This window comes from Telmatherina bonti (assembly GCF_933228915.1).
Source record: "Telmatherina bonti genome assembly, chromosome: 2".
In the NCBI taxonomy this organism is placed as follows: Eukaryota; Metazoa; Chordata; class Actinopteri; order Atheriniformes; family Telmatherinidae; genus Telmatherina; species Telmatherina bonti.
The window spans coordinates 40908639-40933124 of NC_136620.1; the positions used below are offsets into that span (position 1 = coordinate 40908639).

Sequence of the window (24486 nt, forward strand, 5' to 3'; positions counted from 1 at the left end):
TTCCTACGTCTCAATCCGGCGCTCTGAGCAGGAAACTCCTCATCAAGCTCACAAAAGGGCTCAAAGCGAGCAAAACGACTTGTGGTCATCCGTGTGTTTACAAACGCACGCACGCAGAAAAATCTCTCCGATCCCAGAGGGTTGAAGTACGAACCGGTTCAGACAGAAAGCAGCCAGACACACACACATCCCCACGCTGCGAGGTCTTAGAACACGCTACGTTCCCAACCAAACGCCAGAGAACCAGGTCAGGTTTGTTCTCTGGATCGGTTTCCTCGTCATTCCAGGAAGAACCCACACCTCCTCGCTGCAGACAGGTGAAGAAGGTGTGAACATGGTGGATGAACCTCCTCCACGGTCATCACTTCTAGACGCGACAAAACCAAGTCAGAACAAGCTAACGAAGCTAACGGGCGAAGAAACAGGCGTAGATCCGACCGGATCTGAACTTATGGTCACAGCCAGGATATGACAACGGGATTCTTCCTTTTATTTTATTTAACCTTCGTTTTAGCAGGCAGACACTTCCAATCATTGATTGGGGGGGGGCGTTAAACAGCTATAAAACAGCTTATCGTGCACAATCTCCCGTCAACATGCCTGCGATTAATTCCTTAAAACAAACTGACGTTCTTTATCTTCCGATAAAAAATTTTCAACAATTCAGCTTTCAGCTCTGACCTTCTGATCCAGCCTCCGACAGCGGCGCGAACTCTTGTGGTCGCGGCGGCGGCTCGTTCTCAGTGTTTCCGCCAAGCAGAACCTTTTGCTTCGGGTTTCCAGAAGTGTGATTGGTTGGATGTTTGAGGTGGGCGTGGCGAACGCGGAAAGTTATGTAGATGCAGGTTGTAATGAACAGCTGATCGCGGCGTGGGAACAGCCCCACCCCGCCACGGACGAAGCGTCTTGACCGGAACAAAAGCAGCTTTTCTCGGTCTTGCAGCCTTTCTTGACGAGGATGCAACAAGGTATGAAGATCAGGTCCTTTAAAGGTCCCATCTGATTTCAGTCATGTGTGATGTCATATGATGTGTATGACGCCAGCATTCGGTCTCCTCTCACTTGTTCGACACACCTTCGCTAAAACGGAGCAAACGGGCAAGTCTGGGATCTTTCTCTTTGTGACCTCACAAAGGGCCACGACCCCCCACCCCAGTGGTGGATGTTTTACCACCGGGGTGGGGGGTCACGTCAACAAATACAGCTGTTACCGCGGTAACGAGCAGGTCACGAAACCTTCCAGAGACCTGCAGCTCTCCATGAACACACTAAAAACCTCTTTCTGCTCCTCTGATGTGGAACGGTGCTAGAAAACGTCCAGAAGAAAATGTCCCAAACAGACTGGACAGTTTGGGACTGGATAGCCGCCATGTTCCTGCTGGTTTTACTGGTCTCACTGGAATATGTATCATGATGCAGATGATTCTGAATTCTGAATCGATGTACAAAATAAAATTATTCAATAACACAATAACGAAGGAATGACGTTACGTCCTGAAAATCTGCCAACGGAGACGAGTGTTGCTGCGACGTGTAGCCTCTACCCCACCGACATGAAGTAGACCTGGGCGATGCGACCGACACCTCATATCCCGACATCGCTCCTCTTATCTCCCCATAACGATCCATAACCATATAAACTGTGTGTAATGTTGTGTCAGTCATCAGTTATGTATCAGGTGTTGCTAGGCAACAGCAGCAGGGATCTCCTTCTATCTGGGGGAACTATGGCCATATGGCGTTCAACAGGTAAATACCTGCTGCAGCGTTTGGTCTGGAGTTCATTCTGAGTTTTCTCCTCCACTAGACGCTGCTTTTATTGACTCTTTTCTTTATCCTGATTCCTGCAGGTGATAAAATGAGTTAGTTGTGTCGGAGTCCGTTGTTGGGACTGTGAGCTAGTCTGTTGTCAGTTCCACGTCGCTCTTTTTATATCCAAACCGCATCCAGACAGAAATTTCCCTCTTTTAGGAACAACATCATCAGTTTGGGTTGGCTGCTCATCTTTTAGTGAATTATCCTCTGAAACACGTCTGCTGCCGTCTTCCTACATGTTGGTTTAGATATTACAGTGTGCCGTAAAGCGCATCTAGTTGACGTAAAATCCTGCAGTAAAGCAGCTTAGTGTGGCGTAAACAATAGAGCCTCGTATGAAACAATAGATATTTCATCCAGACGATATATATCATCAACTCGTCCGGCCCAGGTGAATGTACATTTTCTATGTTTTGTGCAACCATCTATAAGTCTGAAACTGGGGCGACTGGAGATGCGACAAGACGGATACTTTGAGATGAACAGAAGGCTGGATGTTAGAAAGAGGAAGGAAAAAAGCAAACAGACTGGATAAAACATGAAAAAATTCCTGCTGAGCTGAAATATCTGTCAGTAGCAAAAATAAATGTAGCAGCTGTCAAATCCAGGTGGCTAAACCTGGACTCACTCAGCGTTCTGTCCGAGGACACGCTCGCACCTCCAAACCAAAATGCAACAATCGGTACGTGTGATTATCTGCAGTTAGTCAGAGTATCCGGTCACTGTGCACTTCGGTCTGAATGGCACACATGCAGAGCAGCACATTGGGCTTAAAGAGAACCACAGTTGGCCAGGAGAAGCTGCCGAGTCACCCACACAGTCTGGCATGGAGTGACTTCATGAAGATATGGAAGATTCATGCTTTTACTCACATGCACCACATTAAAAGCAGAGGAACACTGAAAAGTCTGCAGCTCAGTGTTTTCATTACACCAGTGCTCTCCTCTCCACCCCAACCAGTCCAGGCAGACGGCTCCCCTCCCTGATCCGGGTTCTGCTGCAGGTTCTACTTCCTGTTAAAATGGAGTTTTTCCTTCCCACTGTCGCCTCATGCAGCTCAGGATGGAGGACTTGATCCAAGTCATGATGCAATCAGCTGGTTTCTATTAGCTCGGCTATTTCTGCATTAGCGTGAACTAATGTGTCTGTAAAGTCCTGAGAATGTTGTTGTGAAGCGGCGCTACACAAATAAAGCTGAGTTGAATTGAAAAATTCTCAGATTTGCGCCAAGATAACATTCCTGGAAAAGTGTCTCCAGGAATAAGGAGGATGAAGTCGTTTCTGGTGGATTCGGTTCGGGATTCAGGGCGGGAAGATTCGCGATTTTATCCAGTCATGGCGATGCAACACGTCTCGATTCAGTTACGCTAAAAATAATAATTTCATCATAAATAAATGACAGAAATGCAGTTGTAAAGAACCTTCCATCCCGTTGGCAAACCATAAACACCAGCGCTAGCAGGAAGCTGACAGGAAGCTAGCAGGAAGCTAGCCGGAAGCTGACAGGAAGCTAGCAGGAAGCTGACAGGAAGCTAGCCGGAAGCGGACAGGAAGCTAGCCGGAAGCTGACAGGAAGCTGACAGGAAGCTAGCAGAAAGCTGACAGGAAGCTAGCAGAAAGCTGACAGGGAGCTAGAACGAAGCTAGCTGGAAGCTGACAGGAAACTAGCAAGAAGCTAGCAGGAAGCTAACAGGAAACTAGCAGGAAGCTGACCGGAAGCTAGCAGGGAGCTAACAGGAAACTAGCAGGAAGCTGACAGGAAGCGAGCTGGAAGCTAGAAGAAAGCTGACAGAGCCCGCCGCTACGTCGTCGGCTAGCAGTCGCCGTTAGCGCCCGTCTCTCTTTGTGGACCTACAGAGAAGCTGTTCATGCTTTGACCCCACAGCAAGGTGGAAAACTCTTCTGTTTCCACATGCAGGACGTGGATAAGCTGCTTGATGCCGTTTCCTCGGCTGTTAGCGAGTGGCGGTCTGATCATCAACAAGCAGGTCGGTCACTTCTGATTGGAGGATGATATTCCCAGGAAAAAAAAGAAAATCCTTATTTCTCTTTTTCTGCCATCGTTGTTGTCTTCTCCTCAGACAGCAGCGAGGAGCCTGGCTTCAGGAGGTAGGGTTGGAGAACGTGAAAAGCACAGCCGTGGATCTGAACTAAATGTGGGACTGAAGGGAAGAAAAGACCGGCAGGATAAAAGCAACAGCTCACATTACAACAGGCAACAGATCCGCCGGAACAGCAGACAAGGTCTCATCCAGCTTCCTGCAGACAGAAAATCTGTCCTTCTTTCTGAAATGCAGAAAACTGAGATGCAGCAGCAGCTTGGATGAAACATAACTAATGCAGAATTCTAAGAGTTTCCCACACGAGCACTAAATCCAGGATGGGAACATCTTCAGAAGCCAGGAAGACACGGAGAACACAGAGCAGATCAACAGCCTGGCAGTGATTAAAACAGCAAAGCCGTCAGTCTGTCTAAGCAGCTCGCTGTCCTCACCGGTGGCTGATTATCCTCCGCTCGGCCTGAAGGCTTTCAGGTGGGATCACGTCGCTGCTCAGCGGGACTCGGAGCAACTTCACGGCATGGAAACCCTGCAGAGGTGTTAACCTGTCTTCTGTTGTTTCTGAACAACTAGGTTTGTTTTCCTTTAACAGCCTAGAGAAGAGCTGAGAGGACCAAGTGGTCTGAATCCTGGTCCTCACCTGGTCTACGAGGAGGGTTAGGGGTCCACAGGGAGGGTTAGGGGTCCACGGGGAGGGTTAGAGGTCCACGGGAAGGGAAAGAGGTCCACGAGGAGGGTTAGGGGTCCACGGGAAGGGAAAGAGGTCCACGAGGAGGGTTAGGGGTCCACGGGGAGGGTTAGGGCTCCACGGGGAGGGTTAGAGGTCCACGGGAAGGGAAAGAGGTCCACGAGGAGGGTTAGGGGTCCACGGGGAGGGTTAGGGCTCCACGGGGAGGGTTAGGGCTCCACGGGGAGGGTTAGGGCTCCACAGGGAGGGTTAGGGGTCCACGGGGAGGGTTAGGGATCCACAAGGAGGGTTAGGGCTCCACAGGGAGGGTTAGGGCTCCACAGGGAGGGTTAGGGCTCCACAGGGAGGGTTAGGGCTCCACAGGGAGGGTTAGGGGTCCACGGGGAGGGTTAGGGCTCCACAGGGAGGGTTAGGGCTCCACAGGGAGGGTTAGGGGTCCACGGGAAGGGAAAGAGGTCCACGAGGAGGGTTAGGGATCCACAAGGAGGGTTAGGGGTCTATGAGTCACGGCTTGGAGCGGTTTATCGTAGCCTTGAAGGTTCTGGTTCTGGTTGACCAGAAGAAAAACTAGTTCCCATTCCAGATGTTCTGGAGATGAAGACGGCTTTGTGAGGAGCAAAGTTTTACTGAGAACAACAACTTTGTTTTATGGTTAATAACATGCTAATTATCATAATAACATGCTAATTACAGACTAATCAGGACTCCTCACTAATGACGTGTCAAATAAATGATGTCATCACGGAGCATTCCATGACGAACTGGAGACCTGCTGGGATTCCACCACTGACCAGTGTCTCCAGCTCCAGCAGCTGGACCAAGTTTCCGCGACCACCATGCGTGGGACAGCGGGGCAGCGCGAGCGTGGCGTGGACAGAAAAGCTCGCGTCGGTCGGCAGCCTATCAGCGTGCAGCGCCTCGCGGAGCCTGAAAACTTCCAGACTGCTGGGACCTGGTCTCCCGGGTCCACCTGGTCTCCTGGGTCCACCTGGTCCGACCGCATCACGCCCCTCAGACCAGGTGAGATAAACCCCGCACGGACCCAGCGCGAGGACGCGGCGCGACGTGCGGCTCCACGAGACGCGGTGAAGAAGTTTGGACGGCGAGCTGGAAGTCAGAAATCGGCGCCTCCGCCTCGCGCAGGAGAAGCGGAAGAAAAGCGCGGGATTCGGTTCTCTAAGAACTTTTTAAAACGTGATTTTTACCTTCAGAGAAGCGGCGCCATGAGAAGTGCACGCGGCTCCAGCCTCGCTCGCGACGCTGTTGCTCAACTCGCCAGCTGTGACAACAGCCTGTCAATGTTGCGCCGCGCAGCCGCACGAGCACTTCCGGTTTACAAAGTAAAACGCAACACGGACCGTTTTTCCGTTTCTTTTATTCTGATTTCTGTTTATGACACAAACTTTACAGGAAATGATTTCATTATTTTACCGACTTTTTACTGAATCAAACACAGAAAGTTTAATCCCGCGCGACGCTCCAAAAACATATCGAGATGTAGCCGAGGCTTTTATTATGTAAATAAAACACAGGAAGTGACCACAAAACTGCGGATTAACGTTTTTAAATCAGTTTTAAATCAATTGAGAACATGACTTAAAGTAGCGGTGTAAAAATGCATAGGATGCCATTTTAACCGTTTAACCATTATTTTCCTTTTGCCGTGGTCTGAATTCTTTACATCTTTTATTTTTCATTTGTTATTTCTTCATCCAAAACTTCTTGTTCAAACTTCTGATCAATGTGCTGCATAAACAATCTGTGTTCGGTCAGAGGTTTCTTCAGGTCACGAACCAACAGCAGCAGGCCTGATCTTATTCCATATTAATAAAGGACTATTAATAAATAATATTTATTTCATACTGGACTGATACAGTTACCCATTACAGATTATTTAAAAAGTTTTTTAATTAAACTAATTTCTGTTCTGTCAATAAGTTTATAATTATACACATTAACTTGTAATATTCAAAGATTTTAATGAGGAAAACCACTGAAACTTCCCACACTGAGACGTCTGGAACTTAGTCAAATACACAGAAAGCTTGAAGAGAAGTAGAGGTGTCACTAAAGAAAGATGAAGACTTTGTCAGTCTGAAAAACTGTGCAAGCATAAATTCAGCAGTTTTACTGATGTTTTATTATACTGTAGTAAAATCATGATAAAGCATCAGAACATGGAGAAATTTCTGCACTGAAGCTTAAATCAGCAGCAGGAAAAAGTACAACGTGGAAACTGAGCCTGTCGTCTGAGAAGAGGGATCATCTGTTTCCAGAATCTGTGGGCTCGTCATGGTACACGGCGTGTTCAGGACTAAACGTTCCTCTCTAGGAGTTTTAATGAATGTCTTGCTTATTTCAGCAAGACTTAACATCGTTCTGCTGTCCAACAGTCTGTGTAGTAACTCCGTCTTACTTTTCACCTGTTGGAGAGTGAAAAAAATCATTTTAATGATAAAACATAGAAAACTACATGCAGCAGTGGTGATATATATGTGATGTAATGTATCATTACCACCATGTCATATCTTGGAGTTTGTTTTTAATCAATATTTTGGTTAAATCTGCAGGTTTAACCAGACTGTTTTCCATCAGATTCATCCCTACCAGATTCTTTGCGGGAAAGTTTAGAGTATCCATAAGGATAAAGTTTAGTGCTTTGTATGTTTTGATTAATATTTGTCATAAATATGAGGATATGTTTTAAGATTCATCCCGTCGAACGAGAATCTCAATAAGAAGAGAACAGATGGTGCAACAGTTTGCTTCTGACTTAGCAGAGAGGAACTTTTCCAGAGTTGCGTCATCGTTCTGGTCTGCAGCCGAAGCAGGTCGGATCAGGATGCAGCTCCAGATGAACTGCAGAGCCGCTTCCTTTCCATCAAGAGCTGCAGCTTGGCTCTTGTTGTGTTGGAAGCATCGTGTGTGTTTGCATTTCGACATTTGCCCTGAGAAGACTGGGACAGATGGATTCTCATGCTAAATCAGCCCACAGCTCTCTGCTCAGAGAAAGCCAACACTGCGAGCCACTGAGACCAATCCTGAGAATGCCAAACGCTCGGCAGGACATATTCCTCCAGTTCAGGCCGGCGTGAGGCACAGATGCAGGTTTCAACGCGGAGCTGAAAGGAAATCCTCTCGGGGAAGATGGCCATCTTCTTTATTGCTGATCAGAAACTTTCTGACAAACTGAAATGATGGTTTTACTGAATGAACATGTAGGAGTTTAGTCCCGATGAGGGATCATGACTCCCAGAGGAGGGGCATCGGGGTGCAAAAATGCATCATAACATGCAAAACCTTGAAGCTGATGGACATCCTGTTGGTTTGATCAAGTTTTTATTCAAACAAAAATGCAAAGAAAGTCAAAATGCAGCAAGAAAATCTGACGTTAGAAATCACCAAACAGTCGTGATGCAGAAAGAATCTCATTCAACTTTGTTGCTTTGAACAGATGAAGTGTGCAGGTTGCCATGTCTTTGTCTTTAAGAACAGCGCCACCTGCTGTCACACAGATAGAGTCCACTTACAGTCTCTAAGTCCTCGTCTGAGGAGCGACTACGACAAGAGGAAGATCCAGCCGTCACCATGAAGCCCAGATTAAATCTGCTCCATCAGATGATTCCAGGATGTTCTGACATGATTTTCTCTGACAGGCCGGGTGTGAGATGTTCCTGGAGATCCCATCCAGCTGTAAAGCCATCATGTTGCAGAGCTGCTCAGAGTCTTGGGTCAGAACTAAACAATGAGACAAGTTTCCCGGTTCATCAGCCGGCATGTTCGCTGCATTCCAGCGACTGGAAAAGCTCCGCTGCAGCCTGGACTCCAGCACAGCGACCGCCTGCAGCTGCAAAGGAAAACTGGAGTATCTGAAGCTGATGTAATAAAACTCTGTCACCAGAACCGCACCCCAGAGACTCCACCGGCGACGGCAGCAGCTGCTGTGGCGAGCTGGTCGTCTTTCAGCAGGACACGTTTCTCTGCAGCGTCGGGAGGTGTGAAAATAACGAGGCTAAAACCGCTCCGACCCCCAGCGTGGTGAATACCAGCGAGACATAAGCGTTTTGTTTCCAGACATCAGAATGACTTCTTCTCATCATGTTGATGTGCAGAAGGCAGCAGGTCCAGGGTGCAGGAGGGGGTCCGTCAGGCTCTCAGTGCTTGGAAGTGAGAGTTAACGTGGAGGAGACTCTGAAGATCTGAGGCAGCATGTTGCTCAGCTGGTAGAACATCTCCTCCGAGATACTCTGGGAATACACAAAAACACGGGATCAGACAGAGAAAGGATTCATGTTTCAGGAGAAATAAAGAAGAAAAACGGAACATTTAGTGTTTTCAGACGTACAGCAGAAGATCCAACCCTAGGAAGGTGAAGAGCGGATATGAAAGCTGTCTGACCAAATAAATGTGCATTTATGATCAGATGTGACACAACGAGGAGCTCTGCAGCCTTCAGGAGGTCCGGAGGTCCGGAGGACCCCCCCTCTGCTTCGGATAGCCTGCGTGTCGGTGGTCCAGGTGAACCCCCAGGTACCTGTGGTACACTGAATGTTCACAGGGCGCGAGGGGGGCAGAGGTCACCCCCAGCTCTTTGGGCTTCCCAGCATTCATTCAGAGGCAGTTCTCTTCCCACCGAGCCACAGGGCTCGGCTCAACCTCCTACATGCATGTAGAAATGTACACGCGTGTATATTTATAATAACTTGTAGACGTGGAAAAGTTTCCCTGATCGTAAGAGAGACATTCTGGATTTTTCTTGGATCAAATGTTATGCTGGTTTTATAAATCCATGATGATCTGGAAGCTAAAATAAAACTGCAAATATGTCAAAATGATCAATTTTTCAGATCAAATAAAACTTCATGGTCATGAAAATGCAAATTTAACAATATTTCATATTTCTAAACAAAATTTATTCAAGAACTATTAAACTGCTAATTTTATAGGATTATATATATATATATATATATATATATATATATATATATATATATATATATACAGTAATTAAGTTAAGTTATTTTCCTCCATAAATTTCAGAATGTTTATGATATTTTCTGAAGGAGGATTTTTGTATTTCTTTGTTTTAGAACGAGGAGAAAATGTGGAGTTTTTACTATGCTGGTATTTTCCTGGTCCGACCGTCTGGAGACCAGCTTGTCCTGCCGCGGCTGCTGGAATGATGTGAACTCTGTGGCTTTATCAGCTTCTTACTTCATCACTCGGAGCATCACAAGAATGTTAAGTGATCTAAAAACTAAAGACGAAGCCAGAGTGTATATTTAGACGCTGTACATCTGAGGTGAAGACAACAATCCCATTTCAGTCGCTGCGACGTGGAACTGTGTGAGCGTGCAGCTGACAGGAAGCTGATCCAGTCCAGCTCATCCTGTCAACCTCTCCTGCCTTTCTGACAAACCGCAGCAGCGTTACGTCTACAGCATCCAGCGAAACTCCACATCAACAGGCACTCATGACTCATCCAGATTTCACCTACATGGAAACATGACAGTAAATTTCCCTTCAGCTGTTAACCAGGAGCAGTTCCTCTCTGCACTCTGAGGGACTCAGATTTTCAGGACATGAAGACGTTTCTGCATGTCGGCGAGCTTCGCTTCATCCTCCCGCTGATCACGTGATGCAGTCTCAGCTTTCTGTTTATCACAGCAGTGTAAATAGCCTGCAGACGAGCCCAAAGCGCACTAATCTATGATTTATGGTGAGCTTTGAAGTCTTCAGTCCTCTCCGTCTGCTTCCAGAAGGCATGCGCTGCGAGGCCAGGTGTGCCTTTTGTGATGGTGTGTACATGCAAGGCCTTAGGTACACACCGCTTTAGAAATCACTTAAAGCATTACAGGAAGGCAATCCATCACAGAACAATGATAGATGCTCCGAGCTGCAACCCGAAGTACGGCAGGGACATGTGGAGGAATTCCTGCTTTCACTGATCAGTGGGTCGCAGGTCACTCTGACCTCCATCTCCTTGGGTTGTCAGAGGCGCGTTTCCCATGGCCCAACGCAGATCAGATAAAAATAACCAGCTCATCTTGTGGAGGTAAACTCCTCCCTGATGCTCATCAGAACATTTTACCCACCTTTGGCACTAAAAACTGGACTGTGCGAGATATTCCTCCATCCCACGAAGCCATTTCCATCATAAAGCCTGCAAATAAAACAGAGACGTCCCACCTTTACTTTCACAGACAACAACATGGAAACATGCAGGTTAAACAGGCGTCTATGAGACACAACATGGTTACCTTTCACACATTTAAACACCAGCTCAGCCCTCTTCAGACACCACGGTATGGTCATCTCCTGCAGAGCGACACGACAGTCAGCAGCGACCCAAACAAGTAAACAACACAACTGTAAACTAACAAACTAACCCTGTAGAAAATCTGCTGATTAAAATGGTGGTTTAACCAAAACCAGAGATCATCAAGATCAACCCTAAACCTAACCTGCAACCCTAAGCCTGACCGAGTGCGACCTGCTGCGACCTGCTATGACCTGCTGCGACCTGCTGCGATCTGCCGCGGCCTGCTGCGATCTGCTACGATCTGCTGCGATCTGCTGCGACCTGCTACGATCTGCTGCGACCTGCTGCGACCTGCTACGATCTGCTGCGACCTGCTACGATCTGCTGCGACCTGCCGCAACCTCCTACGACCTGCCGCGACCTGCTACGATCTGCCGCGACCTGCTACGATCTGCTACGATCTGCTGCGACCTGCTGCGACCTGCTGCGACCTGCTACGATCTGCTGCGACCTGCTACGATCTGCTGCGACCTGCCGCAACCTCCTACGACCTGCCGCGACCTGCTACGATCTGCCGCGACCTGCTACGATCTGCTACGATCTGCTGCGACCTGCTGCGACCTGCTGCGACCTGCTACGATCTGCTGCGACCTGCTACGATCTGCTGCGACCTGCTGCGACCTGCTACGATCTGCTGCGACCTGCTACGATCTGCTGCGACCTGCCACGACCTGCTGCGACCTGCTGCAACCTCCTACGACCTGCCGCGACCTCCTACGACCTGCTACAACCTCCTACGACCTGCCGCGACCTCCTACGACCTGCTACAACCTCCTACGACCTGCCGCGACCTGCTACGACCTCCTACGACCTGCTGCGACCTGCCGCGACCTGCTGCGACCTCCTACGACCTGCTGCGACCTCCTACGACCTGCTGCGACCTCCTACGACCTGCTGCGACCTGCCGCGACCTGCTGCGACCTGCTGCGACCTCCTACGACCTGCTGCGACCTGCCGCGACCTGCTGCGACCTCCTACGACCTGCCGCGACCTGCTGCGACCTGCCGCGACCTGCTGCGACCTGCCGCGACCTGCTGCGACCTGCTGCGACCTCCTACGGCCTGCCGCGACCTGCTGCGACCTGCCGCGACCTGCTGCGACCTGCCGCGACCTGCTGCGACCTGCCGCGACCTCCTACGACCTGCCGCGACCTGCCACGACCTGCTGCGACCTGCCGCGACCTCCTACGACCTGCCGCGACCTGCTACGACCTGCCGCGACCTGCTGCGACCTGCTACGACCTGCCGCGACCTGCTACGATCTGCCGCGACCTGCTACGACCTGCCGCGACCTGCTGCGACCTGCTACGACCTGCCGCGACCTGCTGCGACCTGCCATATGAACTCAATAAAAAAAACAATCTACAATGTCAACACATAGCATCCAGCCCTACATGTTGGAACCTGAATCAGAGCCTGAAAACGAAGTGGAAAACAGCAACCCACAGCAACGAATGCAGCAGGATGTCTCTCTTTGGTAAACTCACCAGCCATCGTTGGAAATAACTTTATCCCACGTTTTCCACCCGCCTGATGTATTTGTACATGCCCTTGTTAACCAGTAGAAGGTAACCAATCACCGAACCTTATCCCCCGGGACGTCACAAGGATTTCCACGTAGAAAAAACTCTCTAAAACCACACGTTTTTCGTCGCCATGGAAACCAAACGGAGAGCGTGCTGGAACTCAAACTCAAACTCAAACATGCGTTTAGGTGATAAAAAACAGTGACGTTCACATGTCTGATGAGGATTCAACACTGTAACACTGTAGAAAGCTCAGAAAACTCCACATACCATCATAGCATCCCTTTAAAGTTCTGTATTATTTGACCCAAAGGGAGCAGATACAAGTTGAACAGAAGAGGTCCAAGGACTGACCCCTGAGGTACTACAACTCCGTAACTCCGGTCTTCTAAACAGGACCAGAACCAGTTACGAATCAGTCCAGAAAGTACAACCCAGTTTCCAGCCTGTCCAACAGAATTCTGTGATCTACAGGATCAAATGCAGCACTGAGATCCAGCAGAACCAGAACCGATACTTGACCAGAATCCATATTTAACCTAAAATCATTGAGACTTTGACCAGAGCCGTTTCAGGTCTGTGATGAGGTCGAAAGCTGGACTGGAATTTATCAAAATTTCCACTTTCATTTCAGAAGTCATGAAGCTGACTGAACACAACTTTCTGTTATCTTGGATATAAAGGAGGTCAGAGAAGGGTCTGTAGTTGTTCATTAGAGAGTCCTTCTTTAGGAGTGGCTTAATAGCAGCTATCTTTAGAGACTGACAGTCCTGATGAGACAGGCGAGGAAAAACCGCACCGGGCATGCTGTGGCGTGTTGGTGAGAACACGCTTCGCTGTGAGAAGATTGTAGTTTATCTTGATTATCTGAGACTCTAATGACAACGAGATGATTTCTCTGCTCTCTTCCTGTTTCTGCACATTGTGTTTTTGCACTTTCAGTCATAATGAAACTGTGGAAGGCATGATGTTTATCACATTCCGTCCTTCAGAGGTTTCCCTTATCCATGTTTATAAATCACAATCAGTAGAACAATTCTGGCCGTCTGTGTGACGGACGGACCGCTCCATGCCTCCCAACACTGGACTGAGGCCACAGCTCAGCCAGGTTAGGGTTAGCCTTCGCTGCAATGATGCAGCTAGCAGAATGGACAGAGTGGACTCCGAGACCTCCCCTAACGAAGGCTAATCCGGCAACGTCTTCGTCCCGTCTCTGCTCCGAGACCACCCCTAGCAGGATAATCTGCATCATTTTATGGTGCATATTAAAGAAGGAGAAAAAAAAATCAAAATCTTTATTAAAAAAAAAAATCATAAACTGCAAATTTGACTTAATCAATCAAATTGATTTATCCTGCTTCTTTACCTGGTAAACCATATTATAATATTGGATTATTATGAGAAGAGAGTTCATAGGAAAGGCTGGGGATTGCTTATCGTCACACAAATCAAATGCTGAAAAAATTCTTGTCTTTACAGAAATCTGAGTGTACATCCAGATATTTAAATCCAGTCATCTCCTTCTGATGGCAATGTCCTGGACCAAACACCAGCAGAGAGGAGACGTCCCTCTCCTCTGTCCTGGATGTCAGGAATTCACCTATTTCTCCTTTTAAAACTGAAAGGCACATTCACCCAGCTCCATGGCAAAGAGTCTGCATGGAGACTGCATTCCCACATCCAAGTATTCAGTCATCTCCGCTCTTCTTACCTCTGACATGTCATGGACCAGCAAGAGAGGTACGGTGACCGTGGTAATGTCATGTGTGCAGCAGACCTTCAGGATGTTTCTCAGACCCATGATGGCAGGGTCCCGAGCCGTGATGTTGCCCGAACGGACGTTGTCATCCACACAGAGATGGAAGATAACGTGAACCTCTGAGAGGTTGGAGTGCCGTGAGATGTAAAATTCCCCTTGGAGAAGAAACGGAATGACTTGCTGCACGGTTTGGTGTGCGAGGCAGAAACAGAGGATGAATCGAGCTGGTGTTCAGTGGGCGTTACCTGGTAAGATGTTGGAAGGATTTCTTTCAGCTGCTTTGCTCTTATCGTCGCCTCCATTCTTTTGAATCTCTAAAACAACAGAAGCGCAAAGTTAAAGGAAAATGCATGTAAAGTCTGCAGAAACTCATCACAGGCTTCAAGCTAGCTGGCTGGTTTCTATGCACAGAAATATTCCACTGAACTCCTGCGGTGACGAGGAGCCGGAGGAAGCTTTCCATCAGTAGTAATAAAGTGTGTTCTATCTACGGACTGTTTAATCTGCCACTGCTGCCATGACACTGAGACTCTCTGCAGGGTAAATTCTTACTGATGCTCCAGTAAATCATGAGCAAATCTTTACAAGGAACTTTTTCTTCGTCTTCCTTCGTATCAAATGAAAAAGTCAAAGATAAACTCCAAGCTGAGGAGATGCTGGATGATGAGAGGAATGTCTGTAAGACGGAGCAGCTCGTTCTAACACAGGCGTGTCCAAAGTCGGTCCTGTTCTTAAGGTTTTCCATGTCTCCCGGCTCCAACACACCTGCTTTCCATTAAATGGATCCAACAGCCAATGAAGTTCTGCACAATGACTGATTATTGAGTCAGGTGTGTTGGAGCAGGGATGCATGGAAAACCTGCAGGACTGGGACTGGACACCCCTGTTCTAACGTGTAGAAGCGTCTTTATAACACTTATAGACCAGACCAGGAGCAGAAATGTCCCTGTCATTCTGCACAGGAGTAAAATAAGTTCGGCCCACCGGGTTGCTCTTTCTGCTTGCTGCTGCGCTGGGTCCTGGCGTACAGCAGGACCTGCTGCACCTCCTCCAGCTGCTCCTCCAGACAGGAAAAATGGAAGTCCGTGCACTCTTTCGCCACTGTTGCAAAGTCTGAGGGTCAACAGACGACAGGAAGTTAATGCAGCGAGCAGCTGGGTGTGCAGAGCTTCTCATTAGCATAATCATTAGCATGTAAGTTAAAGTCAGTCCAACTACTGGGTCCCCAGAATGTCCAGTTAGGAAGTAACGCTGGTTGTGGACCAGTTTCTGCTGCTGGAGTACAAACAGGACAGACAACAGGTGGAAACAAGAGGTCAGGAACACGACCCCCGTAGTAGGTCATGCAGCTCATCCAGGATGGAACACGTTGCCGTGGCAACAAGACTCCCACATCTCCCAGCACAGCATGGAGGGTATACCAGGAGACAGACCAGCATACCAGGAGACAGACCAGCATACCAGGAGACAGACCAGCATACCAGGAGACAGACCAGCATACCAGGAGACAGACCAGCATACCAGGAGACAGACCAGCATACCAGGAGACAGACCAGCATACCAGGAGACAGACCAGCATACCCGGAGACAGACCAGCATACCAGGAGACAGACCAGCATACCAGGAGACAGACCAGCATACCAGGAGACAGACCAGCATACCCGGAGACAGACCAGCATACCCGGAGACAGACCAGCATACCAGGAGACAGACCAGCATACCCGGAGACAGACCAGCATACCCGGAGACAGACCAGCATACCAGGAGACAGACCAGCATACCAGGAGACAGACCAGCATACCAGGAGACAGACCAGCATACCAGGAGACAGACCAGCATACCAGGAGACAGACCAGCATACCAGGAGACAGACCAGCATACCAGGAGACAGACCAGCATACCAGGAGACAGACCAGCATACCCGGAGACAGACCAGCATACCAGGAGACAGACCAGCATACCAGGAGACAGACCAGCATACCCGGAGACAGACCAGCATACCAGGAGACAGACCAGCATACCCGGAGACAGACCAGCATACCAGGAGACAGACCAGCATACCAGGAGACAGACCAGCATACCAGGAGACAGACCAGCATACCAGGAGACAGACCAGCATACCCGGAGACAGACCAGCATACCAGGAGACAGACCAGCATACCAGGAGACAGACCAGCATACCAGGAGACAGACCAGCATACCCGGAGACAGACCAGCATACCAGGAGACAGACCAGCATACCCGGAGACAGACCAGCATACCAGGAGACAGACCAGCATACCAGGAGACAGACCAGTATACCAGGAGACAGACCAGTATACCAGGAGACAGACCAGCATACCAGGAGACAGACCAGCATACCAGGAGACAGACCAGCATACCAGGAGACAGACCAGTATACCAGGAGACAGACCAGTATACCAGGAGACAGACCAGCATACCAGGAGACAGACCAGCATACCAGCATGACGTTTATAACGCTCCGTTCAGTCTGCCAGACATCAGCTGACCTCGTTTGATCCCGCTGTAGGAGTTGACCCGGTTGTCCACCAGTAGCACCAGTCCGCAGAGCGAGGAGGAATACAGCGAAAGGGCCGTCTGCAGCCGCCGCAGTTTTGCCCCGCTGCTGCCGTGCCGCCGGTGTTTACAGAAGTCAAGCACGTCTGCTCGGACCAGCCGCAGGTTGTGCATCGTCTTCAGCTGAGCTCCTGGAGGAAACACAGACACATGCTTCCAGCGAAACCAGGAAACAAGCTGAAGACTTTTACTGCATGAACGTTCCACAGGTGGATTGCAGCACCTAGGTGGATGGTGAAGCTCTCCTCCAGCTGGGCCTGCTCCTCAAACATCCTGGTCCCTGAATCTGAAGCCTCAGACAGCTGGCTCGGCTGCACCTTAATCTCCTCACTGGAAACATGCACACAAATCAGTCCGTAAGGTGTCCGTCTGCCATCAGCTTCCGCCTGCAGAGGGGAAGAGGCAACGTACAGCGGCCTCACACGGTGAACACACGCCACGGGAATCCCAATGTAAAGCTAAGTGGGCCGCGTTGCCGTGGCTGATGTCACCTGAGGAGCCTGAAGTCATCTGTAAAGTTGGATATTCTCGTAGTTCCCCTTCCTGTTAAAGCTTTAAGTAGAAATGGGAATCTATAAAGTGCTGATTTTGTCTGAAATTCTACTTACAGGAAGCAGGATCATGACTTTTATCATGTAATGCTGTTTTCTGAGAAGCTCTTTGCAAACATGTCCGACGTTCAGCTTCTCTTACAGAGATGAAGCCTAATTCTCATTCTAAACATGGCATGAGTTGAACTTAGCTGTTTTCATGCACTAAAAGTTAGCGTGTGAATTCTGCAGATTCCCAGAAAGCAGCCGTGTTTGGGCTGAATCTGAGTTACGCCTTTAAAGGAGATAAATGCACAATATTTCAGCAATAGCTGGTGAGAGGTGTAGAGTGGAAGTCAAGCAGCCTGGTCTGGTGATTCTTCACACATGACAATGATAACATGGAGAGGAGACCAGCTTTTCTTCCATTTCACAACTAGATGCTGAGAGCCAAAACCCCAGTTTTAGAGCTTCCAGACGTGAAAGAAGATAAAATGATTAAACCGGTTAACAAGCCACGATCAAACTTCCAAACAGAAGGGTTTGATCAGTCGCTGTATGGAAGAGGGATGTGCTGCACACATAAACTCACTTAATGATGCTGCTGTTGCTGGATTTCTGCAGATCCTGGTGCAGCTTGATGACCCACTCTTGATACTCCTGCTTCTGAATTTCCGTCACTTGCTTTAACTCGCTGGTCCACTTGTTCTCCAGGACCTGTCCGAAGAATAAAGTGTCCAACGTTTCAATACTTTCCTGCAGAACGACAGACTCTTCCTGCTCATTTATGATTTTTCTTCACCTGCTGTGCATCAAAATGCTGAGATGCCACTGCGTTTACATCGTGGTCACTCAGCGTGTTGCCCAGCTCATGCATCACCTTGTCCATTTCTGTAGTTTGTCTACCAGAGAAACGTTTACTCATGCAACAAGACTGAAAGTTCATATTTGTCAGAAAAGATGGGGGATTTTTACATTTCACAAACACGACTGCTGAAGACCCGGAGGAAATTCAGGGTAACGTCTACCTTTCTTGTAGCTTCTTGATCTCCATGTCTCTCTCACTGATGAGCTCCGAGATGCTGACAAAGTAGTTGTGTTCCAGGTTGAGGAGAGTATCTGAGGCGGGGGAGTGGATCAGCTCGTGGTAAACATCAGCAAAGTCCTCGTCCCGGCTGGGTTCTTCAGGCAGAGCGTGCTCCAGCGTCGTCTGAAGGAGGAGGTAAAGGAGAAGTCTGTGGGATTTAGTGACATCTAGTGGAGAAGCTGCAAACAACTAAAACCTGTGATCAGTTGTTCTGATGAGCTGCAAACCACAAGCCGTAAAAATCAGAGATTGAAACCAGTCCGAGACTTAATCAGCTGATCGCTTCTGGTGTGGAAAGATATTTTCATACGTATGTTGACATTTGGATCGTCCGCTTGGCTCGGTATGAACGGGGACTCAGTTCAGTTAGGGGTGCAATGTTGTTCTAGGCCAAGGCTGACCTTACGCTGCACTTCCTAAATGAATCGGAGCTTTTAAAGCTGCAGTAGGTGATGTTGGGGAGCGAGCAAGACCCTGTCTTGGCTCCTCCCCCTGTACTGGCTCCTCCTCCTGCCTTGGCCCCTCCCCCTGTCTTGGCTCCTCTCCTTTATTGGCCCCTCCCCCTGTCTTGGCTCCTCTCCTTTATTGGCCCCTCCCCCTGTCTTGGCTCCTCTCCTTTATTGGCCCCTCCCCCTGTCTTGGTTCCTCCCCCTCTGGTTCTGCTCCTTGCGTGATTTTCTCTTTCTCGGCTGTTTAGCAGGAGGAGACAAATAAACCAAGCCGGGTCGGGAAATCCTTCCTGCATTTTCTCAGCCATGTTTGCCTTCTGAGTTTCTTCTTCACTACTTTGTATTTTCATCCTAACACGCTGTTTATATGCAGGGTGTGGCTATCAGGTATGTTCTGCTGGAGGGGGAAGAGGGGAGCCGAGAGAAGAAGCTACGGAATATAAGAAATGAACAACTCCATTTGGGTGGGAACGTTTGGATTGGTCAGAGTTTTTACAGATTTACAGTAAAATGAGGGGTCTAACTCTATTTCTTATTGTTCATGATTCCAGAATGTATAGACGACTATCAGGACGAGGAACCACTTCACCCAGAGGAACATGTCCCTCAGCAGGAGGACCTGCTGGAGATTTAAATAATGTAGAGCTGACGCTGCATCAAGAATTACTGAAGCAGAGAACCAAACAACCCACGAAGAAGAAAACTGGTCGATCTGTTGGTTAAAGCACAATAACTTGTGTTTCCATCAGAGTAACGTGGAGCTGGATTAGATGCTAATGGAGTTGATCAGATTTCAGAAGGGAGACATTTCTCCCTTCTAAGATATCCACAGCCGAGGCACAACAACATATTTCTGTAAATAAACAAGCTGATGTGAAAGTATTCAATGAATTTTAGTGTCTTTAAGTCCTGACTGAACGTATGAGTCAACTAAAGTGAATCCTGCTAAATCACCTAAAAATCCCCCCAAAAGCCTGGAAAACGATGGCTCAAAACCACATTCAAAGATTACGAGAGTAAATCAATCAATGTGTTAATTTAATTTAATAAGCGAGACGTACTGTAAGTCAGCGAAACACTGAATTCCACATGAAACGGAAGAAAACTGTTCCTGCTGATGCTGCAGGGACGAGAAGTGAGAAACTGAATTTCTCTTAAAAGGTGCAAAGACGACGTTTTTAGTGTGAGACCAAAGAGGAAGTTAAAACAGGGTGAAAACTCGTGCAACTCTTCTGCACACAGAAATGCAAGAGAACAGTGTAAATCTGTCAGTAAACATGTTAAATGTAACAGAGGAGCTTCATATCACAACCAGAAAGCCTTGCAGACGCCTCACCGTGTGACTGTTTACACTCCTAAACTGTGAAGTTTAGAAATCCAGCAGTTCCTCTGACCATCACTAAACATGAACTACATCCGCTTCCAAAGAAACGTGCTCCCACTTCATTAGAAAAGCTGAAGCTGTTTCACACGAACTGCTTCGTCTCATGCTGATCCAGAAAATAAAACTGATGACTCAGTTCTCCAACATGTGAAACTGCACCTCAGGTTGGATCTGTGGTGCGTCAGCCTGAAGCAAAATCAGTAAAGTAGGCATTAAACGCAGCATGTGGGCAGATTTATTTGTTTTTCTCCCTCGGATCTCATGAATAATCAATTTACAGACATGCAGCTTTATTTCTGTTTAAATTACTGTAATGACCCATGAGGGAGGATACTGGGACACTCCCAGCACTCCCAGCACTGTGCAGTGGATGTAGGATCAGTGTGAAGCAGCGACTCTGTGCACCACCTACCAGGCATTAAACACAACATCCACATTTCTAATGTGTCTATCTGTCATCCACACACCTGTATAGACAGCTGTAATTAAGATTATGACCTAATATCAGTTAAATAATCCCACAAATTAAACCAAAATGATCATTCAGGTAGATAGAAAATGCAGTTTTATATATTTCTAATTATGTTCATGCTTAATAGTTATTTATATCTACAGTTATTTTTCTAACATGGATTTTTTACTGAGCCATCTGGTTTGTGGTGAACTGCAGAGCAGGAAGTCAGGACTAACGTCCAGACCGGATCAGACTCACAGCAGCCTAATTCGATCTGATATCGATCCGTTTCCTGATATTTATGAAACATCGGTTTCCCTTGAGACTGACTTCAGATGACTTGGGAGTAATCAGATTACTTTAATAATCTGATCTGACGCTTCTGCATGCACTTCTGAAATATATTCTAAACATTCTTGTCTACATTTACCGGTCCATTATCCGATTTGTTTTGGAGGATGTGTGGTGACATCACGTCCTGTTATTTTCAAAACATTCTGATTTGTTGACACGGTCGAGTTCAACGTCTTCGCATTAGCGGCTGATGTGACGCCACGGTCTTCGGGTCTGCTCTAAGGAGAGAGCTTGGCGTTAGCTGTTGATGTGGGAGCCTACGTCTTGGTGTTGGGAGCTAATATGAGAGGTAATAAGCGGCTAAATGGTTTGCAGGTGAATGTAATCCAGGAGTGAATGAAGGCATCTGAATTGACACCATTTCAGAGAGAGAAGCTGATTTTGGATGGAGTCACATCAGACTGTTGTCACCGGAAATGGAAAGTTAAATTCTACAATAACAACAAAATTCAGCTGGTAGCCAAACATAGGGGGGGGGGGTGTTTGTACTCTTTGGTCCAGGTATAGTCTCATGGTGGCGTAATAACCCCTCACATGCAGCAGAAGGAGCTTTGAGTTCAGTTTTTTTTTGTTTTTTTGTTTTTTTTATTTATTTCTAATGAAATAAACAAACTTTAAAACAGAACAAATAATCATTACAACAAACAAAACAAGCTTAAGTTCAAAAAGGGTCTTGGAAGAAGTTGAACTCTTATCTGGTTTAAAAGCCCCTCATAAATAATACTCTAACATTATACAGGATCTCTGAAAAGTAATGGACATTAGATTACATTACAATAAAACTTAAACAATAAACAGTTTTAACTGTCTTAAGGAAAAAAAACATGTTTATATTGAGAATTAAAACCGTAGGAGCTGAAAAAAACAGTTTTATAGCCTAACTGCTTCAGCTGCTGCAGGGGCGTCCACAACAGGCCCTTCAGGGACACTGTCCTGCAGCGTTTGGACGTTTTCTGCTGCAGCACTTGAATCAGATGAATGGGTCAACAGGATTGGACAGATCTTGACAAGAAATATTTTAGATATTTGGTCTGGTGTGTTGGAGCAGGGAAACATGTGAAACCTGCAGGACTTTGACTCTGGAGGACATGAATAAATGTTGATTCTGACTGCGACTGTTTCAAAAGAAAACTTCTACGTTTAAATTTAAGGACTAAAAATAAATCCTCATCATTTGTTCCAAAAACTCACCACACAAGCAAATCTGGATTCTAGAAACCAACAGGTGGAAACTCTGTATGAAATCAGTCTTTACCTCAGCATAAGACCTGGCCCAGGCACCGGTGAGCTGGTTTACATCTACGTCCCCCGTCGTGAGACTCTGCAGAGCCAGCTCTGCCTCTCGGTCATAATTCTGAGATGTTTCCCTGTCAATGAAGCTGGAAAGCGACACTTTTAACTCTGTAAGACAGAGGAAACACCGCCAACATGACTCATTTAAAAACATTTTCATTTGGAGTAAAAGCCTGGAGAATGCTCTGACACGCTGAAAATGTCATTCCCTTGTGTGTTGAGATCCGTCTTCCATTTCAAACAACGGCTATGTGGATCAGCAAGCCTGCTCAGAAACCATAAAACACTGCTTTTCTGTTTTAGAGCAGGAGTAGATCAAATATGTAGCCTTGATTAAGTTAAAAATGATCAAGTCCAGGTTTCTACAGATTTATATGGAAGAAGCAACACGTAAGAGGAGAAAATACTACAAACTGAACAGATTTATGCACCTGTTGTGTACTTATGGGCCATGGTAAAACTGGGTATTTACTATAATAAAAAAAAAATCTCACCATTTTCTATGTAGCAGGGAATCTTATGCAGCAGCATCAGACGTCCATGCAGGTCACTGATGTTGACCTGCACAGGGAACTGCAGGGGAACTTTGAGCACACAAGTATGTTTACCTGCCCTGAACTCAAACACAAACTCTTTCTCAGCAGCACTGTTGGCTTTCCCCTTGTTCTTCTTCATTGTTGAAGCTGGAGGACAGAAAAAAGTAAAATGCTTCTTAGTAGTGCATTTTCCTGCCACTTTAAACAAATCTGAACTAAAATTAATCAGTGCAGCAGCTTAAACACGTTATAGTGCACAAGCATTAAAGACTGCTAAACCATTTTCAGCCTTATATCTGCCTTTTTAGTGTTTTCCAGGCTGAGATCATCACACAAGGTTTAATAGAAACACAGAGTTAATTATTGCTATGTAGTTAGCTAGTAGCAAGCTAACGCTGAAGCAGTGCAAATAAAACTACAATTGAAGCTGGAAAAGATAAAAACACTCTTGTCTTGTATCCGGATGGGGGAAAACGGATTTCTGAGCTTGTTAACCTTCAGACATGAGCTCTCAGGAGGGACGTTTACCTGAATGAATGAATGCAGAAGCAGCTGATAGCGATATGTTTAGATCCGTCAGCTGACCGTCATGAAGCCTCGGTGCAACAAACGCACTTTCGCAACATACGAGGTGAACAGTTTAATCTGTTTCTGATTATTTTCACGACACCGTTTAGGAATCATATTATTTATTATAAAAATGGTCATAAATATTGTAATAATTTTAAACCATGGACTGTATGTAAAAAGATTAATCTTTCATATACCGTCTATGTTTTAAACTGCTGTGACAATATGGCGAATCTGTTGAACGTAAAGAAAAGATTTACCAAGGCTTTTTCCCTTGTACGCTCCCGCCCTCTGGCGGTTTGAAATGGCGCCTTAGCTAGTGGTTCGTGAACAATGCTAACTAAATAATAAAATAATTAAATAACTCAATAACTAAATAATTCAATGACTAAATAACTCAATAATTCAATAACTAAATAACACAATAACTAAATAATCCAATAACTAAATAACTCCATAACTAAATAACTCAGTAACTAAATATTAGAAATTCTAAAAATTACGGAAGTGCAGAGCTCTTATCCAAATAAATAATAATTTTGATTTTGGGATCCAGTTTATAATATATATATATATATATATATATATATATACATATATATATATATATATATATATATATATATATATATATATATATATATATATATATATATATATATATTTGCTCAACTTTTAAACACACCATAAGTGATAGAAAATTAACTGTATTTTGAAAGTCATGATGCATCGTTTCTGGATGAAGCAAAAATATTTATGAGAAGCAAAAGAAAAGCCTGTATGTTGTGTGTATGTAATATGTATGTATGGTATGTATGAATGCATGTTCAGCCTACATAACAGATACTGGGAAACCCAAATGATATGTTGCCTACAGTGCTGAGAAGAATTAAAGAAGAAGCAGAACCTTTCAGGGTGGACACCGAAGTAAAACAAGGTTGTGTCATAGCCCCAATAATATTCTCTACATTATCTACATTACTACCACTCTCCATCTCACAGGCAAGCATCTACCCCAGGGCGTGAAAATCCTGGACCAAATGGACAGTCAACTCCTCAACATCAACCGTTTCAGGGCTAAAG

The 24486-nt window shown here is 46.6% G+C and overlaps 2 protein-coding genes and 1 long non-coding RNA gene across 5 annotated transcripts in view; 1 reads left to right on the top strand and 2 right to left on the bottom strand.

Moving 5' to 3' along the window:
* Positions 1 to 5826, bottom strand: part of LOC306770132 (solute carrier family 45 member 3) — a 33990-nt gene extending 28164 nt beyond the window's left edge. The window contains exon 1 of one of the 2 annotated variants that reach the window (XM_079258945.1): positions 5769 to 5826. The gene's annotated coding sequence lies outside the window, so the exon portion shown is untranslated. Of the gene's footprint in view, positions 1 to 4309; positions 4375 to 5768 lie in introns of those variants that run through there. The other variant, XM_079258946.1, reaches the window with a different exon arrangement.
* LOC306770158 lies at positions 5419 to 19557 on the top strand. The gene is made up of 3 exons (XR_013771725.1): positions 5419 to 5583; positions 19186 to 19276; positions 19364 to 19557. It is a non-coding gene; the product is annotated as an uncharacterized lncRNA (long non-coding RNA).
* On the bottom strand, positions 7672 to 22972 carry ferry3 (FERRY endosomal RAB5 effector complex subunit 3; the record flags this gene model as incomplete). 2 transcript variants are annotated; one of them, XM_079258967.1, is made up of 13 exons in its annotated part: positions 7672 to 8810; positions 10659 to 10726; positions 10824 to 10881; positions 14122 to 14324; positions 14415 to 14483; positions 15154 to 15282; positions 16680 to 16877; positions 16970 to 17076; positions 17869 to 17993; positions 18079 to 18178; positions 18305 to 18486; positions 22260 to 22405; positions 22792 to 22972. In XM_079258967.1, the coding sequence occupies 13 exons, from the start codon at positions 22970 to 22972 to the stop codon at positions 8718 to 8720; spliced, it is 1659 nt and encodes a 552-aa protein (XP_079115093.1). In that variant the 3' UTR covers positions 7672 to 8717. The 2 variants fall into 2 exon arrangements, 1 of the variants encoding a protein (XP_079115093.1); XR_013771723.1 differs by lacking the exons at positions 7672 to 8810; positions 10659 to 10726; positions 10824 to 10881 and adding an exon at positions 11934 to 12136 and having other exon boundaries at positions 12197 to 14324.
* Positions 22973 to 24486: the final 1514 nt, after the last annotated feature.